This window comes from Orycteropus afer, unplaced genomic scaffold, assembly GCF_000298275.1.
Source record: "Orycteropus afer afer isolate SDZICR_OR568_19922 unplaced genomic scaffold, OryAfe1.0 scaffold00101, whole genome shotgun sequence".
In the NCBI taxonomy this organism is placed as follows: Eukaryota; Metazoa; Chordata; class Mammalia; order Tubulidentata; family Orycteropodidae; genus Orycteropus; species Orycteropus afer.
Genome location: NW_006921688.1, coordinates 6,065,004 through 6,075,638, shown reverse-complemented (window position 1 = coordinate 6,075,638; position 10,635 = coordinate 6,065,004). Strand labels below are relative to the sequence as shown.

Sequence of the window (10,635 nt, the reverse complement as noted above, 5' to 3'; positions counted from 1 at the left end):
AAAAAAAAAAAAAAAAATGAAGTCCTAATTGTATTTCCAAAAATTCCATGATGGAAGCAATTATATAATAATTTTAATTGAGTTAGATACTAAAACTGAACAAAGATACAACAAGGAAAAGAATTATATAACTCATCTATTATAAACAAGCTTGAAAAAATTCTTTAAAAAATATAAAGAAATCAAATTTATCAGTATATATATATGTGAGAACAGGTTGGGTTTATTCCAATAATACATTTTATTAAAATCAGAGTATCTTTTAATGTAACAGACCACCTTATGAAAGAGAAGGAGAAAAGCTACATGCTAATTTTATTAAAGGCAGATGAAACATTCAATAAAAGTCAGTGACTATTCACGAATACAAAAAAACGTTGGCCAAACAGAAAAGAGTGTTTATCTAAATCCCACAGGAAACACCACATTAATGACAAAACAGTTAAAAGCACTTCTGCTGGTATCAGAAACCAGGTAAGGATGCCAATGTCTGATCAGTGTTGTACGGGAAGTCTTACCTAAAGCAGTGAGACAAGAAAAAAGACACAAGGGGTGAAGAACAACAGAAGAAAACAAAAAAATTCTCCTCATTCTCAGACAGTATCACTGTCTACAAAGAAAACCCAAGAGAAATCTACACACCACTGTTAGAACTAATGGAAGAGTTAAGAAAACTATTGGACATAGTCCCAACATACACAAATTTAAAGCATTCTTATATGACAATAAAAAACAATGCAAAAATATAAAATACTGTCATCAAAATAACATTGAAAGCAGTAATATATCTAAGGCATACATTTTAAAACATTACATGTATGAATGTGCGAGAAATGACAAAACATTATTAAAGACCTTTTAAAAGTCTTGGTTGAGACATTATGTTTGATGTAAAACATTATGTAAAGATGTCAACTGTGTCAAAATCAGTCTATATCTTTAATGTAATTCCAATAAAAATCTCAATAGAGTTATCCATGAAACACAAGCTAATATTGAAAAACGAAACAAAAAAAACCACTTAATAATGCAAAGAGCTGAGCAAACAAGGTCAATGCTGAGGAAGAACAATGTGGGCTTCACACTTCAGACAATGTGGTACTGGAGCAGGGATGGACAAACAGACCAGTGGAACCCAATATGGAACCAACAAGCAGACCCACATAGATAGGTAAGCTCGATCTGCGAGAACGTGCAACTCCAAGCCACAGGCAGAGGATGGACTTTGCAACAAGTGGTAGTGGGACAACTGGCTAGTCACATGGAAGTAAGAATTTTGATTTCCTACCTTATATCATCTTTCCATCAATTTTAGCTAGAGAAAGGAAAATGTGAAATGCAGAATTTTAAGATTAGAAGTAAAAATGAGAGAGGATATTTATGACCTAAAGGGTTGGAAATAACTGTTTGAAATGCAACACAAAATCCATACACTATGACAGTCAAACCTATAAATTATACAATTTCCTTTTCACAGAAACCATCATTGAAGTTATAAAGACAAGTTTCGTCCTGGGAAACACTTGCAACTCACTTAATCCACAAAGATCCCTGGACAGGATTCATCCAGAATTCCTACACAGCAATTAAAAAAAGAAACATCCCAACGGAAAACAGAATTGTTGGACATGAGCCATCAATTCACAGATGAAAGCTAAGTGGCCAATGAACATGGAAACATGCTCAATTTTACCTGCAATCAGCAAAATACAAATTAATATATCTTTCAGCAGAATATTAGAGGCTAAAATAATTTTTAATTTTTTTTTTTTTTAAATCAGTACTTCTCAAAGGGGATCTATTACATACCTTTCATTAGCTGGTTTCAAGGATCAACTATCTGGTAAATTTATGGTTAGGGCTCAAAATAACAAATTGTAAGATATCTATTGCTAGTTCAAAGACTAGGCTTTTCAACAATGTAATAAAAATGTGACCACAAAGGCAAGACTTAAATCTCTAAAGAGGGCAAAAAGAAAGGGTTCTATGCTGACTTGAGAAATTTAGCTGACCAGATTTTTTTAAGGGACTATTTCCAAAACACAGACCTTAGAGTAACAGGATAAGTACCCATGAATTCCTCCTCTCGATGCCATCCAAGCCCTTCCATGTCCTAGATACAAAATACTAAACAATGCCGAAAAAACAAGAAACTTGCAAAAGGATGACACCATTTATGCATATTTCAAATAAGTGAAAGTAAGTTAGACATTTTCAGTAGATGCTTGAATACACATATAGTAACGGGGGGGGGGGGCAAACCACGCACGGGAACAAAGCAGCTACATGAGGGCCGAAGGCAGATGCTTTGATTTGCCCGGGCCAGTTCTGTACCTACTTCCCCGTTCAGTGACGTCATGCAGTAGATTGAGACCGGCAAACACTGTAAATTCTGGATCCTCCTTACCTGGCTCCAGCCAGGGGATCCGTTTACCAGCATACACTGTGCCGTTCTCCGCAGAGCAGAACAGGACTGGGGAAGGGTACATAAGGGCATCAACTTTACTGTAATGTCTTTCTGCTTCAAAACAACTGGGAAGCAAACAGAGCATAAGGAAAGGCTTGGATAGAGTTTTGGGGGCGGGATTCATGAGCGTTTATCATGTTACTCTGTACTCTGCATTCTGGAAATATTTCCTTAAAAAATCTAGTCAGCTTAATTACTCAGGTCAGAATAAAACCGTTTCTTTCTGTTCTCTTTCGAGATTCAAGTCTTGCCTTCGTGTCCACATTATTTAAAAAAACCTTGAATTACACTAGCGATGTTCTTGTTGCTGTTGTTATGTGCTGTCGAGTCGGACCCAACTCATAGTGACCCCTCCTTGGGTTTCCGAGGCAGTATCACTACAGAAGTAGATTGCCGCATCTTCCTTCTGAGGAGTGGCTGGTGGGTTTGAACCACCAGCTTTCTGGTTAGCAGTCAAGTGCTTTAAGCACTACACCACCAATAGATACCGTAAAATTTATTATTTTAAGCCCTAATCATAGATTAGAAGGCTCTGGTGGCGTAACGCGTAAGGCATTTGATTGCTAACCAGAAGGCTGGCAGTTCAAACTCACCAGCGACTCCTCGGAAGGAAGACTAGTCAATCTACTTTCATAGTGATACCACCTTGGAAACCCAAAGAGGGGTTGCTGTGAGTCAGATCCAACTCAACAGTAGTGGGTTTTGTTCTTTGTGTTTTAACCACAGATTGGCCAGATAGTTGTATCCTGGAAACCAACTGATGAAGGGATTTAACCAAAGATTCTTAAGAGGCATTCATATAGAAAGTCACATAAACACTCTTTCTTAAGCAAATACAGTAACAACGAAGGACCCTAAGCAGTGTTTCCTTTCTGGGAGCAAGTGAGTGGATTTGAGAAATGCCTGGGCTCTAAATTAGACTCCAGATTTAAGAGAAAGGAAAAAAAAAAAATGTATGGGGACAAAGTGGCACAGACAATTCAATCGCAAAGGTTAAGCAGTAAGTTATTTTTGAAATCAGTGTCCAGTATGAAGATCGGACAAAACCAGGTGCACGAAATGAGCTAGACTGGATCTAGGTCTCTGTCCTTGAGCAAAGCACTGCCCACTTTGCACGACTGAGCTCTCATCTATAAAATGTGTGTACAGTCAACGCATCTGCTCTACCTCAAAGAGGTAGTAAGAAGATTAAGCAAGATAATGCAAGAGAAGGGAATATACAAACGTGATCCACACAAGGGGCAGAGCTCCATCATGGTCACGTGGGCATCTAGTTGCGTCACCACACTGATGCCTCCCATGTCATCGTCAGGGGACTGACTCAGTGTGACTCTAGTTCATTTTAGACATGTCCGATTTCAAGGCTCAGACAACATCAAACAGACTCAAAGAATCGACCAGGGAATGCAGACATCTTCTTGGTAATCCAGCGCATGAAGCCTGGGCTTGGTTACAATGGCCCCTTCTTGTTGACTCAGGAGGCCAACTCCTCATCTTTATCTTAGGAGACACATAAAGATGTAAACCCCAGGGAGTAAAAATACCTCCCGAGTAGCCAAAACTACAGGGACCTTGGTGTAACAGAAGGAGGTTCCCTTTGGCTGGAAGGCACGTGGGTAAACGTCTGGGCTTTGGAGTCACAGAGCCCACAGTCATGCAGAGAAAGCTCTACGACACGTGGTGTCATCACAGAGCCCATGATCATGCAGAGAAAGCTCTATGACATCCGGTATGAAGGAAGCACTTGACTGACACCAGTGACCATCAACTTTCGGCCACACCACCAGAAGACCCAGGCTGGGCCTCCCAGCATCTAGAAATCTTTCTGGGTGAAGGTGCTATTGGTGGGTTCTAGAAGGAGAATACACACAGGGGTTCATAGGATTTTATCATCAGCGACTACTAGATGATTTTATCATCAGTGACTACTGGATGGGGGCCTGCCTACCACCAGCAAATCACTAACAAATATGTGGATTCTGGATTCCCTAAATCAGACTTTTTCTCTTTCTCTACTTTCTGATTACTATGTTTATTTCATCTAGACAGTGTTTCTCAACTGTGGTTGCATATTCCAGACACCTGGGGACCTTAAGAAGAGTCAGATGCCCTGGCTTCACTTCAGACCAAGTAACACAGGTTTCTGAACACAGGGCCCAGCCCAGGTGATTCCAGGGTGTAGCCCAGGTTGAGAAGCACTGTCTCAGAGCACTAGGGTTTTGAACTGGTTCTTCCTGTTCAGTCAGGGTCGAGGACATGAAACTGAAACACACCCAAGTTTTAAAATTTGGGTGAACCACAGTGATAACTGCAATGGGAAAAATTATGGGTTGAAGCCCTGTTAAAAACTTAATCTCCCCTTTAGGAGATTAAGGACAGTGTACACATTGCATAGCAACTAAATCTCTTGCCCATCAGATTTTGAGCAGAGTCAGAAACAGCAGTGCCTTCCTTAAAGATGGCCACCAATCGTGCTGCTCGGACTGTGTGCCTCTCTCTACAGCCCTGGCCCTGACCCACTCTCCTGTATCAGCCTCCTGCAAGGGCTCACTACGCCTCTTCTGAGCCTCCCACTCCACAGCTTCAACCTGTCATTTTCCCAGTTCCAGTTATCGTTCCGAATCACTCATTTTAAAAAATCCTATCCTATCTGCTTTGGTTTCACTGCACTGGCCATGACTAAACCAGTACGAACCAGTTTGAGCCCTGCTGAGAATATACACCAAAACCAAAGCCACTGCCACTGAACTGATTCCACCTCATAGTGAACAAACCTACAGGACAGAGCAGAACTGCCCCGTGGGGTTTCCAAGGTTTCTGTACATCTTTACAGAAGCAGACTGCCTAATCTTTCACTTGCAGAGTAGCTGGTGGGTTTAAAGCACTGACCTTTTGTTTAGCAGCCAAATGCTTAAAGCACTGCATCACCAGAGCTCCTTTTAGAACATACACACTCATCTTTTAATTTTTACTTTTTTTAAAATTTTTATTATGGTTCGGGTGAAAGTTTACAGAGCAAATTCATTTTCCATACAGCTGTTCATATACATTTTGTCTCATGACATTGGCTGCCAATTCCCCACAACGTAACAGCTTTCTTCCCACTTCCGCCCCATAGTTACCTCTTCCCTGTGTCTTCTCTCCCATGCACTCCCGCCCCCTGACCTGTCTCCCTGTGCAAACACTGCTCTTCTGTTCTCCCAAGATCGACTGCTCCAAGGAGTGTATCTACCTGATATAAACGATCACCCGTGCCTGTCTATTGTTTGGCTGAAGGCCACAGGAGTGAGTTCAGTTCCAGACCTGAAGGGTAACTAGAGGCCATGGTCTCAGGGGTCTCACCAGGCTCTACCAGACCAGTACACCCGGGTTTTTTTTTTTTTTTTTTTAAATAATTTTGAGTTTTGTTCTACTCTGAAGAACATACACACTGGTCTTAAACGTCTATTGAGTCAAATGTAGAGAAATCCTTCAGTGATAATGGCATTTCCCCCAGCCCGGGCTGCAGAATTAAAGAATGAGTTCTTTCAATTCACCAACAGGCTCCCAAAGCCCAGACTTGTGCTAGGTGTTAGGGATCCAAGGATGGCAAAGGAAATATGGACCATGCCTCCAAGGAGCTCACAGATACCGATTTCAGTGAGACACAAGGGAAATGACCTAGCTGCATTATACTTGAGTCACAAAATGTCAAGGCATTACAGAATTCTATGGTAGAATGGTTAATGCACTCAGCTACCAATCAAAAAGTTAGCTGTCCAAGCCCACCCAGAGGTGGCTCCACAGAAAAGGCCTGGAGATCTACCCCCAAAAATCAGCCACTGAAACCCCTCTGGAGCATAGTTCTCCTCTGGGGTCGACCTGAAGATAATGGACAGGACTTACTATAACAAAGTCAATGTCATTACTGGTCAACACTGTGGTGCTTATGCTTGGCTGGCATCGGGCAAGGCTCCCTGAAGGTATATTTCATGATATATTAGCTCCCATAACCATATGAGCTAGATATTTCTCTTCATTCATGCATCAGACACAATTGTTAGTGACTCCTGTGATGGGCCACTGGTGCAGGAACAGAACAGACACAGGGATCAGACCCTGGCCCTGTGGAGTGCTCTGGGTGGGGTGAGAGGGCAGAAACCGAAATCACAATGGGGATGTAACTCCTCGAGAAGGTCAGGAGTTGGTAAGCGCTATGAAAAGAAAAAGGAGGAGAGCCCTTGGGGGTCAGAAGTGCAGGGTGTGTGCACATGTACACGCATTTGTGTGTGCATGCATGTATGTGTGTGTCTGTACACACATGCAGGTTGCTGCATTAAACAGGATACTCAGCTATGCCTCACTGAGAAAGCAAGAACTGAGCAAAGACCTGAAGAGAGGAAGTCAGTCACTTCCCTCAGTTTAATGACTCACCCAAGCACACACACACGGCTCAGCCACGATGCAAGCCCAATGTGCTGCACACCACAGTCTGCCTTCTTAACCGGCAGCCTGCCTGTCTTCCAGAAAGATCACAATGTATTGTAATAAACTGATTTTCTCGCCTGCATCCCTTTCAGTTCTCTCAGATCTGGTTCTTCTTGTTAACTACTGCAATCTTCCTCGTGGTGTGATAGCTGTAACATTTTATGAAGGTGAACTGGAGATGACAGGTGATCTCTTGTACTATGCTGTGTTAACGGGAGAGAAATTCATGGTGTTCCTTCGTGAGAGCCACTTGTCACACATTAACTCACCTATTGAAGCGGTAGATATCCTGGATGTTTCCAAAAAGGGCTGATCTGTCTTCGGCGCCCAGAGGCAGTTTAGTTTGGTCCCTGATACAGTCAAGGTAATCCTGTGAAATCAATGAGAAGGATGCCTTAAGTACCCCCATCCTTTTCCAAGTTACATTAATTATTCGAGAGGACCTTTCATATCAGTTTCATATAATTATCACAGTAAAGTGCTCATTAACTCTAACTACAAGACCTCTAACTCTTAATTACTGATTACAATACTCACCTACTTACAGAACAGGGAGCTTTGACAAGGAGAGAAAGTGTGGTATGCATTAACGTATCTATCTCCAAAACGAATTAGAGTACCCCTAGATGGATAGTGCAACAGCCACAGTTACAGAGAATGTCAGCATTATACTCTAAAACTCATGTCAGCCAAAAAACCAAATCCACTGTCAATGAGCTGATTCCGGTTCACAGCAACTTCCATTGGGTTTCCAAAGCTGTAAATCTTTACAGAAGTAGACTGCCTCATCTTCCTTCCATGGAGCAGCTGGTGGGTTTGAACTGCTGACCCTCTGTGGTTAGTAGCTGACTGCTTTATTCACTGCACCACTGTTGTTGTTGTTATGTGCCATCGAGTAGATCTGACTCATAGCGACCCCTTCCCTCTGGGTTTCCGAGGCAGTATCACTATGGACGTAGATTGCCCAATCTTCCTTTCAAGGAGTAGCTGGTGGGTTTGAACTGCCAGCCTTTGGGGTAGCAGTCAAGTGCCTGAGGCACTACGCAATTGCACCACTAGAGCTCCTTAAAATTCATGTTGTTGTTGTTGTTGTTATTTGCCATCAAGTCGGCCCCGACTCATAGCGACCCCTCCTTGGGTTTCCGAGGCAGTATCACTACAGAAGTAGGAATGCCCAACCTTCCTTCCGAGGAGTGGCTGGTGGGTTTGAACCGCCAGCCTTCTGGTTAGCAGTCAAGTGCCTTAGGCACTATGCTACCAGAGCTCCCATGTAGCGGAGAAAAAAAGGAATAAAAATTCTGAGATGTGACAAAGTTATTTTAATTAAGACCTTTAAGTCAGAAAGCCATGAGTTGCTGAAGTATACAATTAGAGTCCTCCTCAAATATTAATTTTTTTAAAGTTATTTTTTCCTTTTAAAAATAAACACATAATTCCCTTATGCTATCTCATAGGTTATATTAATAAATCATAGGAAATTTTAATTGGACTGATTTGATATGTTTTGTTCAACAGAACTCACAGAACCAATGTGGGCTCAGATCCACAGCGGGTTAAATTAATGTGGCTTAGAAGCTGTTTGAACTGCTGAGGAAGGGGCAAACCACTTTCCCACCCCTGCGTGCTAAAGAGTTCATAACTGAGTGTTCCCCTTCCTCCAGCAACGCTTGAAAAAAGAGCTCTGTAGGAGGCAAGAGAACAATAAAGAAAAAAGCAAAAACAGCTGAAATAACGTAAAATAAAAAATAAATACAATCCCTTGGCTTTTGGCTGAACAATGTGGGATGGCTTGCGGCCAAGGCTAACACGGAATTCTGGTACTTAGAGGAAGTCACTCTGAGAAGTCAGCCAGACGAGAAACACCCAGCACTGTAATGGCATCCCGGCACCCAACAGCAAACCCAACAGCAGTCAGAGGTGAACACTGACTGCACTGTGGACGGCCAGGAAAACAAACCACTCTTAGAAGAGAAACAACCAGGATGCTCCTTGGAAGTGAGGATGGTGAGACTACAGCTTACTTTGGACACATTATCAGGAAAGACCAACTGCTGGAGAAAGGCATCAGGTCTGGGAAAGTGGATGGTGAGCAAAACCCAGGGCAACCCTCAGTAGGACGGACTGACACAGGAGCCGCAACGACAGACTCAACGGACACCAGCAGAAGATGGTGCAGGACCAGGCAACGTTTCGTTCTGTTATACCCACGTCGACAAGAGTCCGAGAGGACTCAGCGGCAACTGACAACAAAACACGAGGAGTAACGGAGATTCCAGGACCATCAGATAATTGTTTCTTATGCGTTTTAATAATCTACACCTATTCTCTCAGGCTCTTTTGTTTCTCAAAAAAAATAGAGAAACCTTTGCCATTCATTTTTTCAAGGAGTGCATTTCACATTTGGCATTAAATGACCTCATTCTAGTTTAAATACTAAAATTATTGTCACGTATGAACCAATGTTCATAAACTTTTTTTTTCACAAGATGTGTAGTAATATCTTCTTAAAAAAATGCTTGTCTCAATAAGAAAGTCAACGAGAGACTAGATTCACAACGTTTAAATGTGTTGCTGTTGTAAGGCACCACCGAGTTGGTTCTGACTCATAGTGACCCTGCGTACAACAGAAGGAAACACCGCCAGTTCTGCCCCATTCTCACAACTATTGTGGTGTTTGAGCCCACTGTTGCAGCCACTGTGCCTGTCCATCTCATCGAGGGTCTCTCTTTTTTGCAGACCCTTTGCTTTTCCAAGCATGATATCCTTCTCCAGGGACTCATCCCTTTTGACAACATGACCAAAGTACAAGAAACGAAGCCTGGCCATTCTCACCTCTGATGAGCACTCTGGCTGTGTTTCCTCCAAGACAGAATTGTTCATTTTTCTAGGAGTGCAGGCTACATTCAGTATTCTTCACCAACACCACAATTCAAATGTACGAATTCTTCCGCAGTCTTCCTCACCATCCAGCTCTCACAGATGCCTTAGTTAACCAGTGCTGCTGTAAGCAATACCATAAATGATGGCTTTGACAGGTAGACATTTAGTCTCCCACAGATTAGGAGGCTAAAACTGTGAATTCAGAGCACTGGCTCCAGGGAAGTCTCATTCTCTGTGTCCCTTGCTCTTAGAAGGATCCCAGGATGGGGAGTCTGGGTCCAAAGACAGGCTCTGCTCTGGCTTTTTCCTGGTGGTAGAAGGCAACGTCCCATCTCTGCTCCCTTCACTCTCCTTTGATTTCCTGTAAGATAAAAGGTGTCACAGGCCACACCACAGGGAAGTTCCCCTTATGTCTGATCAGGACTATGATGGGACTAAGGGTGCTGCATCCTACCCTCAATCCTCTTACACCTGATCGGCTTATCATATCAGATCACATCATGAGACATCATGAGGTATCATGACGAATCTGCCACATTACCTCATTACATAACTGCTAAGCTACTAAGGATCAGCCAAGTTGAAAAAAATTTTTGGCAACACAATTCAACCTGTGACACATGCATACAACACTACCGAAAACACCATGGCATGGGACAGGTGCACCCTAGTCTTCAAAGTGACATCTTTGCTCTCAAATGCTTTAAGGAGGTATTTTGCAGCAGATTTGCCCAATGCAATATTTCATTTGATTTCTTGATCGCTGCTCTTATAGGTGTTGGTTGTGGATTGAAGTAAAATGAAGTCCTTGACACCTTTAG

At 42.4% G+C, this 10,635-nt stretch overlaps 1 protein-coding gene across 1 annotated transcript in view; it reads right to left on the bottom strand.

The window, feature by feature from the left end:
• PLEKHG1 (pleckstrin homology and RhoGEF domain containing G1) overlaps positions 1 to 10,635 on the bottom strand; it is a 111,664-nt gene that overhangs the window by 57,437 nt on the left and 43,592 nt on the right. Inside the window, exon 2 of the mRNA XM_007943208.2 lies at positions 7,204 to 7,304. Coding sequence (XP_007941399.2) covers positions 7,204 to 7,304 — 101 coding nt within the window. The remainder of the gene's footprint in view (positions 1 to 7,203; positions 7,305 to 10,635) is intronic.